The sequence below is a fragment of the Maylandia zebra genome, linkage group LG18, assembly GCF_041146795.1.
Source record: "Maylandia zebra isolate NMK-2024a linkage group LG18, Mzebra_GT3a, whole genome shotgun sequence".
Lineage (NCBI taxonomy): Eukaryota > Metazoa > Chordata > Actinopteri > Cichliformes > Cichlidae > Maylandia > Maylandia zebra.
This window is the reverse complement of record NC_135184.1, coordinates 23,896,717-23,919,247: the sequence shown is the minus strand read 5'-3', so window position 1 is coordinate 23,919,247 and position 22,531 is coordinate 23,896,717. Positions and strand designations below refer to the sequence as shown.

Genomic DNA, 22,531 nt, shown 5'->3' with positions numbered 1-22,531 from the left:
TGAGCTCAGGTGCTTACTGGATGTGTTATTTGGTCTGTGCAGATAAATAAAGGCAGCGAAATCACCGGTTTTGCCTGTTCTGCTCAATAAAGAACAATAAGTTTTTAAAGCAGACATCACCAGCTGGCAGCAGACAGGTGGCAGGACAGCAAGTTCCTCTCGCGTCAAAACGAGCATTGCAGTTCGCTTTAGATTCTAGTCCAGCAGGTGGCGCTACAGGATAATTCATCGGCAAATTAAGTTGTGGTGTTAGTTCACACCAGTAACTGTTGCACAGATAACTGGACAGAATAGTCTGAATAATAGGTGTACTAACATGATGTATATTATAAAAAAAACTTTATTCCCTTAGAGGATAATAACATACAAAAATAAAGGAAGCTTTATAATCATCATAATAACAATAATAATAATAATAATAAGGACAGAGCGACATAGTGAGAGTATGAATGAGAACTAAAAATCACCTTCAAGGTCTTGTCGTCTAGATTAGGGATGCACGAGTTCTAAAATTCTGGGTCGGTAACAATTTAACTGATAGCTGGTAAAAAAAAAAAAATCAAACAAAGTTATTGCATTGTAAAACATAACTTTCAGTTCATATCTTAGAGCATTTAGTCAGCACAAAATTGCTGGGACTGATAGGACACAAAACATGGCCACTGGTAAGTATGTTACTTGGTCAAAGGCTGATGTCAGTCATCAAGGCTGGGGTTATTCTGAAGACACATCGAGAAACTGTCTGAAGTTGAGTGTTTGGCTCACTGGGATTAGTTGTTCATACAATAACCTCAGTATTTAGTGTTTAAAACAGAGCATCCACCAATGTAACAGCAAAGGAAAACCATAATTGATCCTCTTCACTACACACTGTACATACAATGCAGTATGTATTAAAGTTTAAATGACTATTTCCAGCACAAAGGTGACCACAAACACAGATATCTCACCAGACTCAATTATGTTAGATGCTCTCAAAGTAAACAAAATTCAATATTTATCAGTTCTTCCACATTGTTTCAATGTTGGTCCATTTTTGCCCAATATCTGTTAGTCTGGGATGAAAAGTAAATAAGAATTTGACCTCTTGGATATTGTTTTGCTCAATAGAAAAAAATATCAATAACCAGATTTTAGAAATCCAATCTACTTCTGCCTAGAAGAAACTGTTTAGCCAAAGTTTGACTTTCTGTGCTGGGTAAGTGTGAAAATCAGCATCTGGAAAAGAAAAAAAATGTACTGTATGCGAGCACAAGTAACTGTCGACATGAAAAGTGAATCTTGGCAATAAATAGATATTATCTACAATAGAGTTCATAAAAACAGCTCTCATATGAAGCCATAATAAATAAATAATAATTTATCCAAAATAAATATACTTTACTTTTATACAGTAATACATGAAGATGCATGGCATCCATCTGGCTGAGTTCACCTGAACATAGAGAAGACACAATGTAATGTCCCTGTCTGTGTGCGGGAAGAGAACGAATCTTGTGGAAACACCTGTTCTCACCGAGCATGAATGGTCTGAATGGAAACAAAGCGTCCTTTAACTGTAAATTTTCTTTACATCGCTTGAGCTTCAGCCTTCAGGTCTCGCCCAAATGAAATCAAACACATGAAGAAGGTCTCTGTGTATAATAACCAGGCTTTAGTATCCTGCATTAATTACCGGTTATTCAGTTAAAAAGAATTCACCCTTTAATGAGGGAACAGTATCCAGACTGGGCTTCCCTAATGACCTCCCCCTCAGTCTCTTGATTTTGACCTTGGCCCTTAATGTCCAGCTGCGGCCAGCCCACTTCCTTCTCAGCAGGAAATGTATCAGGGAGGCAAACAAGTGGCCTCTTTTTCTTCTTCTTTTCTGTTTCTGTGTGAGACAGTGCCCCCATATGGCCAAATCCTAAACACGGGGCCTCACACACACACAGACACACACACTATCCAGCCAGAGGCTCTTCAGCTTTATCCATCCTGGGCACTTATCTGTTTGTACTCATCATTCAGCCCATGCACATGCAGCTGGCGGCAGAGAGCGATTGGATGGTTCTCCACGTGGTCTTGGCATCCATGAACGATACTGGCTCGTAGCGGTCGGGGCGGCAGCAGGGGTGGCTGCTGACCTTGCGGGCGGTGCGTCGAGGCAGCGAGCCATTCTCCAGCAGTGCTTTCAGTGCTAGGTCATAGTTTGTTCTTTCGGCCTGGCAGGAGCCTACACAGAACTTAAAAAGGACGATTTCATCCGAATCAAATCCCAGTCCTAGATCCCGAACCCTCATCTCTTTCTTCTCCACACGGCAGTGCCTGCTGCTCTGCTTCGGGTGTCCGTTTCTCCCCTTACCCTTTCTGTTCCTTGTTTCTGTCTCTTCTTCCTTTTCTTTCTTCTTCTTCTTTTTCTTCGATGATCCCTTGGGCTGAGGTTCTGTGGGATCAGAGGAGCGTGGTGATCGTCCTACCCAGCGACTGCTGGGATGGTCATCCACCTCATCCATTACAAAAGGGTCTGAAAGAGAAGGAAAGAAAGGAAATGGTAGGCTGGGAGTGAACACCAGTTTACAGAATTATGAGCAGTGGGGTATATTTCTTAAGTAATCTACAATCTCACGTCTGCATTTTAATATAAAATGACTTCACGTGTAAGTGTATTGTAAGGCCTGAGACACAAAGCAGGCTCAGACTTCTCTCAACCATCTTTCCATTCTAGTACTGCTCAGTAAAGCTTATGTGCTATGACTTATATAGTAAATGGACTGCACATGTATATATAGAGAGAGCTTTTTAGCGTTATCAGTCACTCAAAAACACTTTCCAAAGAGCTTCAGTACCATAAAGAGGGTGCCAAGTAGAGTAAGGGTCACTGTCTTCTTTCTGTTCCTTATCCTCCACCATTTCAGGCAGCGTCACAGGAAGCTGTCTCTCCTCCTGGTTTCCCAGCAGGCCCACAGTGTGGCCTGAGTCTGATCCCACACCAGCACCACCTTTCATATGAGCTCCTTCCACCAGAGGCAGCAAAGCAATGAGCACCCACAGCAGCACCTAAGAAGACAGAGTATGTCAGCTGGTTCTTATTTGATATATATTCTCTTTCAAACACATAAAAAGATTTCCCTAAAATGTGTTATGTATAGTTAATAAAGTCCTCCGCTCTGGTCAGCTGGTTGTTGTGTTTGCAGGGAAAATGTGCCCTCTGGTGGACAAACTATGCAAGGTGAACCCTCATAACATGGTTGAAGGTTCTTCTTCCAGCTGTTATTTACAGTTTAATTTTCATTTGTCAGTCAATATAAATACCGATACCAATAGATTGATAATAATATCAACTTACAGACAATTCGGCTCTAATTGTCAGTACCCTCAGTACCTCTGAAAGTAAACGTCCCACACATTCTCCATAGGGATTTTGAGCCAGAATGTTGAGACTATCCAAAGCAGACCGAAACAATGACTGTGCTCCTGTAAACCACGAATCTGTTTTATCAACCTTATTTCAACAAAAAACATTTTTAATGGTGATGGCGTGGAAAAGAACTACTCCATCCACAATCATAAAAGTGACATCTCTGCTTGTGGAAGCCGCTGTTACCGTGGAAATGTTTAAACCAGGTGTGGAGAACTCCTGCGGGTTTTAGATCTCACCCTGGGTCAACACACCTGAATCAAACGACTAGTTCATTACCAGGCCTCTGGAGAACTTCAAGAAATGTTGAAGAGGTAATGAAGCCATTTAAATCAGCTGTGTTGGATCAAGGACACATCTAAAACCTGCAGGACACTGGCCATTGAGAGCTGGAGTTTCCCCACCCCTGGTTTAAACCGTGTCAACATCAGGTCACGCAAAACTTCAGAAACAGTGTGAGTGGTGATTTTTTTTTAAAAAAAGGATCAAAACACTGTATAATTTAGATGTGTAGGCTGTACACCATCTATCTTAACCAAATCCCACAGCTTTTCCATTAACATTGAAAATTCTCCTACCCTTCCCTCCCCTCAGGTTAAGAGTTTGGGTGTCATACTTGATAATACGCTTTCATTCCAGTCTCACATTAATTACATAACCCGGTCTGCTTACTTCCACTTACGTAATATTAACCGACTCCGTCCCTTCCTCACTTCCCATGCTGCTACCATCCTTTTCCATAGTCTTATTACGTCCCGTATTGATTACTGTAATTTCTGTCCTATTTGGTCTCCCTAAAAGGTCCCTTCATAAACTCCAACTTCTTCAAAATTCTGCAGCTCGGGTCATAACTAGCTCATATTACTCCAGTTCTTCAGCAGCTTCACTGGTTGCCTGTAGAAGCCAGGATAAATTTTAAAATCTTACTTCTTACATACAAGTGTATCCATAAATCTGCTCCTTCATATTTGTGTGACCTGCTCCATATCACCACTGCTTCCCGCCTTCTCAGATCATCATCTGCTATTCATCTTACTGTTCCACCCTCACACCTTATCACTATGGGGAACAGAGCCTTCAGTCGCTCTGCTCCTCGGCTCTGGAGCTCTCTTCCTCCTGCACTAAGAAATATTGAGCTGGTTGGCATGCATCCATCCATCCATCCATCCATCCATCCATCTATCTATCTATCTATCTATCTATCTATCTATCTATCTATCTATCTATCTATCTATCTATCTATCTATCTATCTATCTATCTATCTATCTATCTATCTATCTATCTATCTATCTATCTATCTATCTATCTATCTATCTATCTATCTATCTATAACAGTTCTTTAATGTAGATTGTATAAGACATATTAAGACATATTAAGGTAAGTAGAGTAGTTCTAAGGTTTCTAAGGCAGCGAGTTTTCAGAGAAGTGTAATTACAAACAAATATCAGTTAACACCAGAGGAATAATTTGCCTAACCACAAAACTCAGCTGACGGGGAGCTTTACAGATATAAAACTGATAAAGATAATAAGATTCTACTCAGAAGAGCTTCTAAAACACACAGGTTTTTAATAAGCCCCTCAAAAGAGCTGCAGCGGCAGCTTTGTCTCAAGCCTGTTTCATCTTCAGTGATATTTAAGTCAAATAACTGTGCTTTATTTCCGCCTTGGATCAAGCTCCGTCCGCTGGCTTATCATTTAGCACCGAAAGCTTCGGTGCTGACAGGGCTTCATGAAAAGCTCATTTCTGAGTCTGGTGGGGATGGATTTCATTAACAATTTATACACACACATAACTCTTCCTCTGGTTTATAGTGGTCTGCACAGTCAAACTGAAAACTTATAAGGTGAGCTTATATGTACAGAGGAGGATTTCATTTAAGTGAGTTTGAAAAAGATGGAGAACAGAAAGGAGGTGAAGAGAAAAACAGGCAGAAGTTGGAGGAGAGGTAAGTATGAGTGTGCTTGCTGCAGACAAACCTTGCCCTTTGCAGAAGTAACGTCTTGTCTATCCGCCCTCCGAATCCTCCATCTGGTCCCACCTGGAAAGAAAGAGAGGGACAGAGGAATTTAAGAACAAGAACAAGGCTTCAACTTTCCTCCTCCTAGAACTCCTTTGAAAAGGATAACATAAACTAAAGGGACAACATGCGGGCGATATGGTGTGTATACATTCACAATTGTCCAGATACTGTAAAAGAAAACAGGCCCATGGGCCCCTGAGCAAGCCGACATGTCACATAAATCACGTCCTCAGTACATGAGGACAATGTTTTGGTTGCTGCTTCAGTAAGAGACTAGTGTATGCTGCCAGTTACTGTGGCTAGTGTTGGCTTGTCTGTTCATACATCCATGCAAACAACCCCAGTCCGGCAACAAAAGCCAGTATCTGCAATTTACTTGTCAAAGGCATTCTTTAGGGTTATTCCTGTGGCAGAGGTACAAGCAGGGGGAACCAGGCATGGCAAGAGCACTTCACGGAGGTCCCAGACAAAAACCACAGAGATGCAGGACAGGTGATAAGAAGTGTCACGGATGCAGATGTTTATATATAGTACGTGCTGTGTGGAGGATTGTGCTGGCTGCGGAGCGCCTGCAACATGAGGTCATCAGGTTAAACTGTGGCCTCCCAAAAGGGGAACTCAAAGAAGATCAGACTATCACAAAGTTGTAGGTGTTTCTTCTTTATATTGCTTTAGTACTTAAGAAAAACATCTTTAAAATGCTCAACAAAGGCAGCCGGACACCAAAACAGTGGCTCACACTGCTTGGAAGCTTTAAAGGTAACCAGTTCACAGGTTAAGTGAATAATTTGATTAGCTGGTGTTTGGACTGGGAACATGCATGTATGAACTATAAAATATATATATATATACACACCTCAGCTGCCACTCTGAAAGTCCAGTGGAGCATCTTGGAATCAATTTCTTTGTCCAAATATTAGACCAGAACCCAAATATATCGTGAGCGTTGATTGAGATTGAGTGTTCATCCTTGATCTCAGAAACAGCCATCAACAACACTGTGTAATCACAAGGTCCATTAGTAGCCATTCTGGAGCGTTTGATCATATTACAGGATCTTCGTCAGCAGGTGCCCATTTATCAAGGAATTGTTTATGTTCAAATTTCAGGAACATTTTGTCCACATTAGATAAATGATGATGAATGGAAAAACAAGGAACTATATTAACCTCCTAAGACCCGAACTCTTCCACGACATGAATTTTTAATTTCTCTTTGATATTTGGGCTTATTGGGACCTGATGAATGTAAAAACAAAGAATTACCAGATTTTTTTTTAACCTTATTTTTGTTTTTAAGAAAAATAAGCGCCACATATGAGGATATTTGTTTAAAATTTTGATAGAACAGTAGCAGTATAATGTCCTCGTGAGTGGATATCAGGCCCATGTAGAGACAAATTGAGTATTTTAGTCTAAATAACCCAAAATGTGATGTCCACAGGTCCTAGGAGGTTAATTAGCATAAAAAATGCAGGTATGATTGATTTTTGATTACATTTCAATTAATATTGAGGTTGGATCGAGATTTCTGTATATTCCAAGGCTAGTGTTAAAAACATGAGGTAATTGGGGTTAGAAATGTGATGTAATCTGGGTTAAAAACATGAGGTAATCAATGTTAAAAAATATGATGTAATCAAGGTTAAAACATGAGGTAATTAAGGTTAAAAGCATGAGATAATCAGGTGATGCTTAGTCTACAAGATGCCAAATCAGGGATTTTTATTTAAAAGCCTAAAGACCAAACTTTCACTTTTCACTTTCATTTAGTCTTTGCCTTCTTTGTCTCTTTTGTATTTCTGCTTAAATTCATTTTTTCGCTTTGTGACTATTTGTAAATGAAATTTCCCCGCTTGCCTGCTAATAAATGAATTACTTCAGCGATGTATGCTTGACTTGTTTAAATGTGACACGAACATGTTTTTTTCTGAAACAGCACTCTGCCCACAATTACCTCCAACATCTTTGAAACCACATCTATCATCTCTGAGAGGCTTTGTGTAACTTTGGCACTGAACTACATACAGCAACACTGCACGCCCACTGTAGCGTATTCCAGCGTGTACCGTTCACGTCTCTATAGATCTCGCCGATATGCAGCGCACCATGTTTATTTAACAGTCACAAAGAAGTTCTGTCTGTGCAGTGAGATGGAAGACTGACAAAAGGTTATGGATCACAGGTCCTGATAAGACCTGTTGGTGCATTTATGCAATCCTGCTTGTTCCAGCTGTGGTGATCCAGTCCAGGCAAAGTGAGGTTACACACACTGAGGGTTGGGCGAGGGAACAAGAGGACATTGAGAGACAAACTGATCGTAACTCAGCCAGAAAAACAGACGCCGCCGCTGCGACATAAAGCCAAAGCGTTCCAACTCCTGGGCTCTGTATCTCCGACTGTCTCTGAGCTGATTTAGAAACTAACAGCAGTGTGAAGTGGGACACGGGGCTGCAGATCCTCACCGAGTCTCTGGAGAGGTGCCATTCTCAACCCCTAATGCCACAGCTGGGAGTGTTTACCCCTTTTTAGATCAATGAGCTGGGAGTCTACATGGGCCTGTCTGCTGGTTCATTTCACGCTGGCTCTGTGGAGCTGTTTACAGCCCGACGCCTCCAGGCTTTTCAGAGATGGGTGGAGGAGTTGAGGGGTGGAGAGAGGGGGAAATAAAAAAGAGCACACCACTGAAGGTCCTGAAGAGCTGCAGACTGACACAAGCTTGCTGATATATACAGTATATGTGTGTGTGTGTTTAGACAGCTAAGCATATGTTTCTTCCTTGTTTGGCTGATTAAAGGCTTTGGTTTGTCCATCAGCCTGCATGTCTGCAGCAAAGAGTTCTTGTCACCTTCCATTTACGTTGTTGCTCCTCGGCGGTGCGGTTGTTGTTCACAGTTAGTTAAGTGGGCAACCTCTCCAAAAGCGAGAGCAACCCATGAAGACAGAGCCAGTTAATACTCGCGGAGCTTACAGGACTGGAGTGCATAGCTACTCCAAATGGTGTTTAAGTGCTTGCACAGGGTGGATGCGGACTGTGTTCTGGGAATATTTATTTAAGATATAAGAAAAGACACCAGCTTCTAGAAAAGAGGACCCAAGTGTAAAACTAACATCAGTTAACTGGACAGAATGCATGCTGAACTGAAGCAGGGAATAATTTGGGATAATTTGGGCCTTCATCTTACGAGCATCAAAACATACAAACCACAAAAGTGATGCAACACAGAAACATGCTTTTCTATTATATAAGAGTGCAATATGGGATTCATTTAGGGGAACACAGCATCTAAATTTTGTTTTTAAAAAAAGCAACTGTATAAGCTTAGTCAGTAAAATGTCTCTCTTTAGATTTCACTTTTCTGTCTGAAAGATAAAAGTTAATATAATATATATTATAAGATAATAAAACCCAAAGAATCATTTAGGCCCTCCTTCATCCTCATTTAAACATATTGTGCAGAATCTGCTGTTCTACTTGCTGAGTCATAATCGGCCTCATTAGTGACATACCTCACACATCTGTCACACATTTGTCTCAAACACTCTTTTTTCCCTGAACTTTTCTGCAGCTATACTGTACATTTGTAAGGCCGTATAAATATTACATTGATTTCCCGTCTATTACTCACCAAGATGTTTTTCTGATCAGTGATCTGTGGGTTCACTGTATACTATTACAGACCTGAGCGTTACTCACAGAGCCTCCATAAACCTCTCACTATTGTGAAGAAAGAAAAAAGCTCCAAGCTCTCTGGTGTTTAGTCTCCCCACAAAACCCAAACGCCGATAATAACTTCCTATTAGAGTCGCTCTCTCTTCTGCTGTGTGAACGCCGGTAAAATGTTCTGACCTCCAGGTTTAACCTGTCACTACCACGGTGCCTGATTGCAGGAGCGAGGAGAAAAACAAGAGTACAGTAAATCACCGCTGGCTCAATAAAAGACACCTGTAAGAGGAGAAAGAGGCTGAACACCAGGAGAGCCGCCTGATCACTACCAGACACCAAGAAATCTGGGGAGGTCCCCTCGAAAAGGTAGCATAATACCAGCTTGTGCCCCAAAGCTCCACAGATATATGCATCTAACCAGCGTGAACTTTACTTTAATCTTGCTTGTAACATGCTGTTGACAGGATTTTCAGGGGTTTTTTTTTCATTAATCTGCACAAAACAAAACACTCCAGGGCGTTAAACAGTAAAAACTTGTGTCTTCTGGGACAAATTTGTAATTTGGGGCTACGGCTTAAACTCAGACATTAACGTGCCATTCTCCTGACTCTCACCCTCTACCCTTTGTTTCTCATTTTCACCCTTCTTATTAAAAGTTCACGCACATTAAATGTATTTTGCTCTTGATAAGTGTCCTTTCTTCCCCTTTACGACTAAACCAATTTCACTCTTCAGCGGTTAACGACAGCATGTTTAAACTATGTGAGGGGGCCATGAAGTCAAAAGGAGAAAAGGCTAGGAGGAGGAGGAAGAGGAGGAGGAGCGATAAGGAGAATGAGATAATAATGAACAAACGAGTAAGGAGAATTAAAAATAGACAATGGGTTACTTTCCAGGGGAAAGAAAAATGAGAAAAAGATAATTGAACCACTGAATGGGAGAGGTCTGAAAGCAAAGATAAGCGCGAACACAAGGAAGGCAAGGGAATGACAAAATGAGAGTGCAGAAAGGGAGCGCAGACTGAAGCCCGGTCAGCCTGTAATCCCATAATCCCTGGCAGGCAGGCAGGATGTAATTGCTCGTTAGTGCCAGTTTCCACTCCTTGGCCTGTCACTGCTGGAAAACCACAGAACGGCGCTAAAATGAGAAACAGATAGCAGGTCCCATGCCTCGGTTCAGATAGGTCCCCCCGAAACACACACATGTGTGCACGTACAGTCTCTCCGCCTGTTGGTCTTTTCTTGTAATCCTTTCCCTGCCACAGAAACACGAACTATTTTTGTTAAATTTTCACAGTTCCCACACACGCACACATACTTGAGGCCACACAGAGGAGGCCGGGATAATCAGAGGTGTGGACACCGCAGTGCCCGGAAGAGGATGGTGAGGAGTGAATCCGTATGACCTCACCACATGTCTTCATCTTTATAACTGAGCGACAACATCTGAGCCCGTAGGTGTCTGACAGTCTTTCACACAGGTAACAGCTTTCAGATATGGGCGGCACAGTGGTTTAGCACCGCCACTTCACAGCTAGAAGATCCTGGGTTTGAATCTGCAGGTTGGAGTTTGTATGTTCTCCCTGTGCCTGCTTCCTCCAGCATCTTTTGGGTTAATTTATGATTCTAAATTGGCTGCATGTGTGACTGCGAGTGTGAATGTTTGTCTCTCCGTGGTAGCCCTTCAGCAGACGGGCAACCTGTACCAGGGTGTACTCTGCATTACATAGGTTCCAGCTCTCTGCAACCCTGAGCTGGACAAACAGAAGAAAATGGACGGTTTAGAGTCTATTGTTATTTAATGAAATGATTTGATATACTTAAAAAGAGTAGCCTTTGGTGTATGTATGATTTCTGCAGCCCCAGCGACCAATCGGCTGCTATAGACAGTTTCTAATTTCAGTCCACCAGTAATTTTCTTTGATAGTTGATAGGCCTGCTTCCTACATTCATCACGTGGACAGAAGTCTTATCACATTATGTGTAAACAGGCAGCTGTTTGCTTACATATTTGCCACATGAACTTAAGAGATACTGCTAGAATGAGCTTTAATCTGGATCGAAAAGTAAAGAACGGAAAAGAAAATGCTTTACTCGAGCAGTTAAACACCACAACCTGGACCTCATTAGACATACCTATTGGAGTTAAACTTATTGGCTGCCTAATAGTAAACCTGAGTGATAAGTGATTTACTTCACTGACCCTGCAGCTTTCTCTGAGGCGAGGAAACTCCAGAGGAAAAAAAAGTGTTTAATGGTTTCTTGGTGGGATAAGTGGGATGAAGCACTTTTCATGGGGAGCAATGTGTTTGAAGTGGAACAGTTCTAGATTAACGCCCTCACACATTTAGGGTCAGGTTGCCAGAAAGAGTTATGGCAGACTGTCAAAGTGCTGGGATCATTGGGTCACAACAAGCACGGTAAAATGCATTTTTCTGCGGGTCATAAAAGTGTCATCCATGACCAGCGCGCTCACCTTGAGCGGCAGCCCTGATGGCTTTATTGCAACTGAGTTAGAGAGAGAGAGAGAGAGCGCTGTCGTCGTTTGAATGGCCAAAGCCACCTGACTCCACGAATGGAAACATGTTCTCAATGAAGCAGAAAGCTGAGGCTGTAACAGAGCCAACGGAGAGGAAATTATCAGACGTATTGTATGACTAAGCAAGTAAAAATGTAAAGTGACCACATTGCAGCGGTGTGAAATTTCAGAAATGCAAATCAGACTCTTCCATTTGTTTTTACATGTCTTGCATGCCTTATATGGACCTTACTAATTACACCTTCTTTGAGAAATTCGTCATACAATGGGCGTTTGATGTTTCTGTTGATTGTATGTTTGCATAAATCTGTCAGTTACATTTCATTATGAGGGAAAAAAGCACATTGATTTTTTAAACTGGTTTAAAGCCTCCAAGAGCCAGAAGTATAGTAATACCTACTGAGGTGTTAGGAAAAAAAACAACAAAAAAAAAAAACCCCAATAATTTTATTATGTATCATCAGTGTTTGCAGATATCTGTATGTGCTGCAAAAAGGCTCTGAGATATGAGGTTTTGATCCATTATCATCTGCTGCTGCACATGTCCCAGTCTATGAATTATGGCGAATGTTGTCACATCCTACACTACTCAATATTTTTGTAGTGAAAAGGGATCAGACGTCAGCATGTGATGTGTAAAGGGTTCATTCGCAGTGACAAACCTTCAGAAAATGATCTGAAGGCTCGATAGTTCAGCTAAGCAACAGAGAGGTTATTTTAGCTTTTTAAAGCTAACTGCACTCAATAAAGCTTTTCATTTGCAAGTGGCGGGAACATGTCCAGCATTCACTCTTACTTTAGTTCAGTTTTGTTCTCATCATCTGAAGGAAATGTCTGCTACTTTAGAAGAAACTGTTTCAATGAATTCACCCTCTAGTTGCTAACTTTGCAGGACACAAACACAACTGAATCAATGCTAATGTTTCTCCAAATCTGTTGAGTATCGGGGCAACTGCTTTGTCGTTCACACAACTGGTTTCCCAGTCAGCCCAAAATAATCAATAATAGAGTAATTCAAAATCTATGTGATTTTTTCTGATAGCTTGTGTTTGACACTGCTTGTATCTGTTGCTAAATTTTAGATGTTAAAGTGGCGAATACCTTGCTAAAATTAGCAGGAGAGCTAGAAAAACACAAGCTTTCAGTAGGTTTCCGGTATAATGAGCATATAAACCTTCTAGATTTTTCCACATCAGCTGGAATTTAGTACCACCGCCTCTAGACAAGATTAAGTGTGCAGGGTCACTGGAAAGTTTAGCTATAGTGTAGTTATCGCTAATTATCCACACAGAATTCCACAATGCATCAGACCTGTAAGCCTCTCGTGACCCGATCAGGTAAATTAGACGGGACACCACCTTTCTCTGCGCACCGCCTGCTTTCCCATGAGTTAAAGACAGCAACAGCTGATGCGACACATCTGTGTCCTCACCGTCTCGCTTCCCTTCACTTTGCTTCTCACTAAAGCTGCTTCCCAGTGTCCCTGACCCTAATAACCCAAATTCCTGCCTGATTAAGTTGGTTTTAAAAGGAAGCCACACAGAGAGCCGTTGGTTGAGCCTCACCTTAAATGGGAACACATTTTAGCTATGCTGGAGCGATGATCGGAGGATAGGATTTCACTTTCCGGTGTTTGTGAGGACGGCAGCGCTTAAAAGGCCGCAGAAAGGACAGCGGGGGAGAACACAGAGGGATGGACAGGAATAGATAGAAAACACACATGCACACGCGCACATGCATTTGTCATAAACTCCCCCCCCCCCCCCCGCCAAAACACTGTAAAGCTTATATTTCCAGGAAAAACTGGCAGTGCAAATCACACACGAATGCACACACCCACACTGAAATTTCTTCTCTCATAATCCCCCCCCCCCCCTCCTGCACCCTTGCAACCTTTTCTTGTTCCAATCTCATGTTGTTATTTCTTCAAATTAAGCCCACACTGTGCCTGAGAATAGCTCTCAGAGAAGTGGTTATAAGTGACACACACTCCCTCTCTTTCTCTCTCTCTCTCACACATACACACGCATGTGCGCGCGCACACACACACGCACACACACACACGCAGGTCATTATTAGTGTGACTTGGGTCTGGTTGAACCAGCGCTCTCCAAAGTGTTTCCGTGTCACCCTCTCCCACCCCAGACAGGCTGGCTCTAATGACCTGGCCTGATAGTTCAAAGCGGCCCTCAGACGCTATGATTAATGAATCTGACCTGCTAATTTCAGAAGAATACAGCTTATTGTATCAAAAAGCGCTCTCAGAGACACAAACATGGCGCTGGGCTAGTTAACATTCTTCAGTATTCAGAGAAAAAGTTGTTTTAAGAGGAAGATTTTACGATAAGCACAAAGGTTAAACTTTATGTTTCATCAGCGGCTCCAAACATATTAACTTTTGCTTTGTTCTAAATAATTTAAAGTGTTTGAACTTAAAAAAAAAGCCAAAGTGCTCGACAACAAGAAAACAATCCAAGATCACAGAAAGGAGTAATTCCCCCTGTGTAGTTACACGAGATTGTCCAGCGCTACAAAAGCAGGGACACAGAAAACAGAAGTAGCATGGGAAGCATTTGTCTGAAGGAATACATCTAACAAATTGAAATTCCTTTATGTCAGATCATGCCTCCTTCAATTTGCCCTGAAGGAATCACTGTGGTTCGCTGCGTACTCTAAGCACTTCCAGATTGAAGTTGCCCTGTGGCACCTCACGTTGCATAATCAATCTCTCTCCCTGCGCTCTCTCCATTAGTGCTGGGACAAAACAGCCAGAGTAACGTTACACACACCGAAGCAGAGGCGCAGACGAAGACAAGCCTCCCTGCGCAGAGCACGCATCCATCTTTTACTGACGGGTGTCCATTAATCTGGAAAGATTGTGGTCTGGTGTATTGCTTGAATGTTGCACTGCATCAGTATTGCTGTGAAATGAATCATATGCTTTAATCTGAAGTCAGTCAGATTAATGTGCTCAGTGAACAATGAGTAGGTTTCACTGTTTGTGATGGAAATCAGCTTTTCTATTCTTAAAAGCACAAGGCTTTATCTGCTTTTTAATCTCTCGTGTTGTCAATATGACTAATCCAGGAAATATACAGCCACACATTATCAGACGATTAGGCATAAAAGGTATTTGGTCACACTTTAATTACTTTGCGATCACGTTTCTTTTTAAATTCCCACGACAGACGTACAACGTGAGTTCTTATTTGGAGACACTTTTTAACCTTCGACTTGAAGGCATACAAAAAATTCGGATCATCTGATAGGTCAGTGGCTTGGTGAGTAAACTTTACTGATTAATTATTAATATTATCATTCTGTTAATTTTCACCAATTCGATCATTAATTTGATAACAAACAGTGTTACGTCATCCTCATGATGCCATTCTGAAGGTTAAACAAGAGTTCAGTTTTCTATCAGTCGTTCTAATCTGAGCAGCTCGATTTAAAGCACACATGCTGTAATGAAAGATTTATTTTCAAACAAAATGAACCTATGAGAAGCAGGATGTTCAGAATAACCTCTGTGCTCTGATGGATGCTGTTCTAATGATCAATATTTAGTAAATATTATTTATTTGTACTGAATTGTCGAGTTCTCATCTGCTTTAAAGTTAACAGGTTTTGCCTGGTGAGACAGATGTGTGATGTTAAAATTGTCAATATGATCAGTTTATAAGATTTATGGTTACTTTGTTTAAAGTCCCCCCGTAAAACAACTCTGCTCCAAACTTTGTGGGACTTTTTGTTTTTGTTTTAAACCTCCAGAAGTGACTGAATGTTCCCCCTACCTTCTGCTGTTTTCCTCACTTCATTCCACTTGATTGTCAGCAGAAGCAGAGGTTATGTTTTTTTTGGCAAATCTGAGAGATGCAATCTTGCTTTAAAGGAAAAAAGAAGATATGAGTGTTTTTATCCTCAATATGTCCCAGAATATTAAATTAAACACACCACGTAATAACTGAGGTATCAGGCCCTGCGGATGAAGGCTTAGTGAGTAATAAAACCAGAGGGGAAGACAAATAGTGTCACAGCGGATCCAAGTCTATCAACGAGGATGCTTTTATTTAAATTAACTCGTGTTTTAGTTTTGATTATAAGTGTTTAAGTGGCTCCTCTGCGACCCCGGCTGGCGTCAGATTAAGAAAGAGTTAACACCGTAACACCAACAAACGGCACGCTAACTCTTGCAAAGCCACATGCCAGTTAAAACAAGCCAGACCACACATCAGCAGGCTGCTGGAAAAGAGAGCATGCCGGCCGGCTGTACCTGACCCTCAGCGGGGCCACTGACCCCCATGACCTTTGACTGGAGGAAGTGAAAGCTGTGGCAGCGTGACGGGCGAGTGTGAGATGCCTGAAGCCGAGGCCATACCCTCAGGTTCCTCCTGATAACAAACTGGAGATTTTGAAACAATCCAGAGTAAAGTAAAAACAAGGCCGCTTCAATGGCATGACAAGTTTTCACAGGCTTTACAGAAATTCAGCGGGCGACGCCTGCTGGGGACGTGCGACAAGTCTCAGGTGATGCCAAAGCGCCTGGACACACAGAGATTCATCGAGAAAAATCGAGAAAACACTGCTGACTCTCTCAGTGGCTCTGAACATCAGAGGCCTGCCTCCCTCCAAATGGGCCTCATGTGTGAGTGTGTGTGAGAGAGACATTGTATGTATATGACTGTGTGAGTCACAGGGTCATTGAGTCAGAGTGTAAGCATGAAAGTTCATGTACAAATGTGTGAGTCAGTTAGCCATAATCACGTTTTTGAGCAGACAAATCTTGACATTTCAGGAGGGAAATCACCGGATGCTGAAAGTCTGAATGCAAGGAACGAGAAGAATACAGATTAAAGTTGAAATAGATCCCGAAACAGTAACAGAGCGGTAAAGCCAGAGTGATCAACACAAAATACCCTGAATGTCACAACACCTGAAGCTTAAAGACTTCATCTGGCCATGATCCCCTCAAAGCCTCTGGAAAGGAGGAGAACACACGCAGCTGTAAGTCTCTCTCTCTCTCTCTGTTTCTCTCTCTGTATGTGTGTAATCGGCACTTTGATATTTAGATTTGCAGCCCACCACAGAAGGGATCACACTGGAGGACTTCTGACTGCCACTGTCCTCTCTTTGAGAATACACACACACCTATAAAACCACAGTACCTTTGATTTATATTTTTCCGCAGTTCCGAGGCCCCCCTTCCCCTTCTGGCACCTTGTAAACACTTCTGACTATAACTCATATAACTTAACTTTATAAGCACCACAGGAACAAACACATCCACTACCCTCCTACGAGACTGCGTTTCATTAATGCCCTCCCAATAAACAGTGAATGAAGCCCAGCTCTGAATCCAGGTCACAGTGATCCTAAGAGTCAGAGGAGTCCAAAGCAGCTGGCAGGTGCGTGCGGGGAGGTTTGAGAGCGGCTGAAGTGAAAGCAAATCAAACATCAAACGATCATTTCAGTGTTGTCACAGCAAACACGAAGACAAGAGGCCCCGGTCTGCTTTTACAGCAAGCATAAAGATATTAGCACCATCACTCTAAACCGCTGTGACAAAGTCTTAAATCACTTCTCGAGCAACTTTGCACGGACCCTGAATGGCGCCTTACCAGCTGTCCTGCGCGCGTCCTGCTCCGCACCGCAGAGGACAGGGAAGCCGCTTCTTCTTCTTCTCCTTCTTCCGCGCTGGGTGCAGCAGCTCATGTTTTTGGCAATCCATACGCTACGATGCGTCATGTTTTGTAACGTGCTGTCACGGCTTGCAAATGTTCAGAGCAGACCGTCTGCTCCGGTGCTGAAGCAGACATAAAGAATCCATCTAAAAACGTCTCAGCTTCAAGGCAAGAAGCGCCTCCTCCTCCTTTATGTGGGGCCAAAAATGCTTTTTTTTCTATGGCCGGAGTCCTTCTTGTAGAGCCTCAGCACCCTGAACAAGAACAGAGACAGTGGATGGTAAATACACAGTAATAACCAGTGAGTTAAGTTAGTTCATTGTGTTTTATATGGCTCTCAAGTCTGACTGAACTATGAATTAAATATAACCAAAGGATGGGGCAGTTTCCCATCTTTTTGTTACCATTATTTTGTTATTCTGTATTATTTGTGATGAAAAAAAAATCAACATTTTTTAAACTTCAAGATATTTGTTTCTACAAGCCCTCTCAAAAATATCTGAAGCTGTCTAAAGGAAACGATATTCTGGTCTGAAATACGAGACCGAATGACTTGTCAAGAAAGACATTTTGCAGGCGGTTACATCTACCCAGGACGAAGAAAATAAAACTCTACAGCTAACTGGTGTTGGCAGGTTACTGCCTATATAAAATCTAATTAGCGGGGAGTTTGTTTGCGGTGACACAAACAATTCAACACGGAGAAAGAGAAAGCGAGGAGAGTCGGTCAAACAGTCAGAAGTGCAAGAAATGTTTGCCCTCAATCTGCTTCTTGTACTACGTCTCCGCTGACACGTCAAACCAGCGTTTAATGAAAAGAAGCCAGTTTTTCCAGGCATGACTCTCCGCTTCTTACCTCTAGTAACCTGTTCGGTCTTGTCTCCAAACAGCTCTTATGGTTAATGACTAAATAAGTTTTCAACGCACGATTTGCGTCTCTTTTACGACAAAACGTCCGGGAATAGACTGTGCGGTCACGGTTTGGTTAAAAAAAATCACATGGAAAGCCCTTTTGTCTTCTTTTTGTGGATCTGTTGGCTTGATTGATTTGATTTGATTTGAAATTTGAAGTTAAAACGGAGAAAACCTCTCCTCTGTCGGTCAAAATAAAAAGAAAAAAGTCCATGCGTCACGCATTTACGCAGCGTCTCCAAAAAGCGCATATCTTGTTTTTTCTCTTGGTAAAAGCTATTCTACTCTGGACTCAGGTATCCATTTATCAGAGCTGTGTCCTCTCCACAAATGTACTACGCGGCTACTTTACAATGTCTACAATAGGCTGCTGGACTGGAGGCTATGCGTAAAAACAGCGCGCCGCTCCCCCTGTCAGAGACTTTGTGAAACTGGAGCGCAGTGGCGGCTGCACAAAGTGCTCGGAGTTTTGTTCCTCATCTGCATGGCTCAGATGTCTTTTTGTTCCTGCGCTGGGAGCAGGGAGGGAGGGAGGGAGAGTGGGGGAGACTGTCATATGGGATGGACACGGAGCGTTTCTAGAAAACTGTTCCAGTGGAAGATTCTTGGCCTTCATTGTTTACACACCGGGACTGATAAATGTCGAGAATTTCAGTATATCCCACGTGAATGCGCACACTGAGACATGCATAGGTGAGTTGTGATCCATTTGGGACCCCAAATGACGGTCGGCCCGAAAGACTTTGGCCCTGCACTATTTCTGCATCCCTTGTTGGGTCCTTTCCCTGACCCTTTGTGCCTCTGTAGTCTTCTGTCATCTTTCCATGCACACATGCACCCACGGGACGTCATTATGTACACACACTCACTCATGCCCTCAGATGTTAAATGTCCTACCCTGGCCTGGGCTTGTTATTTGAAGGATGGGCATGTGACAGTCCCCAGACCCCTGATCACTGCAATCCAAATCAAGCACCTTTCCCACTCCTTCTCCATCCTATAGGGTTTATCCCATTCTTCTCTGTTACCCCACTCCACCCACCCACCCACATTCACACGAAAAGGCCCTCAAGCAGAGGCACTCCCTGCAGGGCAAACACTGAGGCCCGCTGAGCACAAAGACTGGGTAAATAGCTGTCCTCTGCAGGCCCACTCTGCTGAGGCAGAGACAAATGCAGGGAGGTTCCCTGGTCTATGCCAAAGTACTATTAATAGTAGCAACCAACAAGGCAACAAAGCGCACAGCTGAGGTGCCTGACATGCAGGAATGTACCATCAGATAAGAAAGATGAGCTCAGCAACAACAGGAGAAAAGGTAGACCCGCCAGGATCATAAAATTCTGGAATATTTGGGACTTACTGATGAATCAAAGATGTCAAAACAAGCGTTTAGAGATGTCAAAACTGAACTTTGTTTGATTCCTTCAATATGCCTGAAGCAGTTTTCACACATATCATCTCTATCTGCCAAATTATGTAAGTTTCCCTCCTTGGTAGAGCCAGGCACCACTTCAAATGAGGCCGCAAGCAGGTGGCAGTTTGAGCAGAGGGCACGACAAATCCAAATCTAACGAGTGTGTCCACATCATCCATCATTGTGAGCTATGGCGATGAACTTGTTCAGTATTGTTAAAGGGAATTACAGCATGACACTGTTTGTACACCTACAGTTAAACCCCATGCAAGCAAAACACACACATTTCCAGGCCATACAAACACAAACACACACGCAGGCACTGAATTACTGCAAAAAGTGATTGCATGTATTTGAACTACCGCAAATGGCTTGTTGACCTATAATTTCAAGCCATTTTGAGCAAGAAAGATCATTCCGATTACAAGGTAACAGCTGGAATAAATATTTGGCGACATCAATTTCATATACCCTTTATTTATGCAGGTAAAATAAGTGTCATTGACATTAAAATGTCTTTTTTTAAGAGAGATCTGGCCGAGAGGGAAGCAGAAATTGCAACTAACAGTTCTATCGAGGTATTGGACTGGATTGATTGTAATGTAGGTTATAGAGATACTTGCAAAACAGGTCATTTCTTTATTTTATATATAATCCCTTCTTAATTCCTGTTGACTGCAGTCTACTTAGCAATATAAGCAAAGGTATTACACATAGAAAACACAGAGAAGCATTGGAAATCACTTTTTGGGAGACAGAGGGGAGAGAGAAGAGTGCTGTCATGTGAAGGAGACTCGGAGTATATTTTTGTATTCTCTCCAACGTTTCTCTGGTCTCTTCTGGAGGCACAGGTCACTGCCCCTGTCGCCCATTTGTCCTTTCTTTATCCAAAAGGTGACTCTCTTTTCTTGGGCTTCTTCCCACATTTAAATTTGTTTTCACTTTTCAAGTGGGAACTCCTCTCTTCCAATACTCTGACTTTAAAGCCCCCAGGCCACACCTGTGAGAGAGAGAGAGAGCACAATGAAGCTCGGAGAGCAGCAAAACAGCAGATTGCACAGCACCCCGTTTCCACATTAGCTCAACAAGTGTACACACGGCGCTGATAAATCTCCAGTAATTACCGCCTCATCCCAGCATTTCAAAGCTGCATTCCTGCAGGCGTCCACCAGATTTGTTGTATCATTGTTCATACAAACAAATCATAAAGCAAAGCGTCGGCATGTGGCTTGATTGGGGCTGCTATTATGGATGGATGGAGCGTGCGCAGAGTAAACAGCGGTGAAACTTCACAGTGTCAGTGGCTTCAGTTCTATCTCTCGAGGCACAGCTGAAGGGATGAGCTAAGGAATCAAATCAATCAATAGTCAAACGTCTATGCACACAAGGTTTTGTTTATTGCTTTGGATAATCAAGAATCGGGCCAGGAAATACTACTAATAATATATATTTATTTTCCTCTGAGAATAAAATATCCATTAAAATATATACATATACATCTTTCCATCCATAATCCAATACGTATCAACTTTCAGCTGATCTAGAATGGGCCACAGCAGAGGACAAGTTCAGATGCCGACGGGAAAGGAAGACACATCCATCTGCATTACAGGAGCATGACAGGCCCTGTAGGTGTGTCCGATCCACAGACAAAGGTAAACGACACTGTGTGGGAATGTTCATCTCAGCTGACCCGGCATTAGCTAAATAGAGCAGGGGAAGAGAGAAACGGGTGTCTGAATGGGTGTTTTCACCCTCTCCAACTTTCTTTTTACGAGGAGTTTGAATTTCAGGCTCAGAGGTCGTGGCCTCTCTGTTCCAAGCCTTCAGAGAGGAGGTGGGGCCAGGGGGAACCTGTCGCTCAGAATAAAAAGTCCGTCGGCTGAAGAGGTGCAGGCCTGCTCATACCCTGTCTACCGGACCAGCGAAAGCAGCCGCCTCCAGCCAGCCGGGCCGGCCAGCTGCCTCGGGGAGATCCCAGGTGGCAAATATTCCCCTTGCTGCAGGGAGGGAGAGAGCACTCGACCCCACCCTTGTGGACGTCTGGAAATTTGTCGAGTCAGGGTAGCTCGAGTTCTGCGGTTGCGGTGACCAGTGAGACGTGACTTGTGTGTGTGTGTAAGGGGGGGGGGGGGGGGGGGGCAAGTTTCTGGCACCCCATTAACAGCAGGATGGGATGGGACGCTGTGGAGGCGCTTTAAGGGCCCTCGGCGTCTTGTCTTCCTTCACCTCACAGCTGTGGTTTATGATCACGTTTGTAGGGAAGTGAAAGTTTGTGTGCGGCAGCTGAATAGTACCGTGTATTCATTGTGTGTCTCAAATGAGTCCCTCGTGACTTCCAGTGAAATTTGATCCCTGTTAGCAACGAGCAGGTGAAGAGGGAGAAGTGAACAGTGCAGCAGAGCACAACATGGGAAACGAGTAACAGAGGGAGCGAGATAAACACACAAGAGAAAAAGGAGTGAATTAGAGAGGAAGCCTGGTCGCTGGAGGATTGAAAAATGATTTCCCCTGGCTCTGCAGGTTGGAGATACAGAGCACAGATCAGCGGAGGAAATCCCCTTCTCCGCACTGCTCCATCTCATCCCTCCTTCATCTCCACTGGGTTTCCTGCACTCTGTATCCCCTGAAACGGGAGGAGGCAGACTGTGTTCCAACCTGCTGCACATTTCATGAGGACTGCTCCACTATCAGCATGCCAGACTAAGACACCGAGGGCCACGCCGCAGACATATTTGAGCCCAGAGCTGGCACTTTGTGATAAAAGCTAGATTAAAAGCAGAAGGTGGACCAACCACATCAAATTAATTTCCTGCACAAACAATCAGTTTGGACACTCATGCATGTCTCCAATAAGGTCATTTACAATAAAATGAAAAGACCACACGCACAAAG

The 22,531-nt window shown here is 42.9% G+C and overlaps 1 protein-coding gene across 1 annotated transcript; it reads right to left on the bottom strand.

The window, feature by feature from the left end:
• Nucleotides 1-322: 322 nt before the first annotated feature.
• On the bottom strand, nucleotides 323-18,638 carry LOC101476374 (artemin b). The gene is made up of 5 exons (XM_004542377.3): nucleotides 18,167-18,638; nucleotides 17,248-17,564; nucleotides 5,382-5,443; nucleotides 2,829-3,039; nucleotides 323-2,506 (listed from the first exon to the last, which is right to left on the bottom strand). The coding sequence occupies exons 2-5, from the start codon at nucleotides 17,372-17,374 to the stop codon at nucleotides 2,007-2,009; spliced, it is 900 nt and encodes a 299-aa protein (XP_004542434.2). The 5' UTR covers nucleotides 17,375-17,564; nucleotides 18,167-18,638; the 3' UTR covers nucleotides 323-2,006.
• Between the last annotated feature and the right edge of the window lie 3,893 nt (nucleotides 18,639-22,531).

What these genes read in the sequence shown, in the direction of transcription:
- LOC101476374 (XM_004542377.3), bottom strand. Translation starts at nt 17,374, where the DNA reads ATGACGCATCGTAGCGTATGGATTGCCAAAAACATGAGCTGCTGCACC. An exon ending in TTACTTCTGCAAAGGGCAAG is followed by an intron (nt 3,040 to 5,381) that starts GTTTGTCTGCAG and finishes CTGTCTTCTTAG; the next exon opens with GTGCTGCTGTGGGTGCTCAT. An exon ending in TACTTGGCACCCTCTTTATG is followed by an intron (nt 2,507 to 2,828) that starts GTACTGAAGCTC and finishes CTTCTCTTTCAG; the next exon opens with ACCCTTTTGTAATGGATGAG.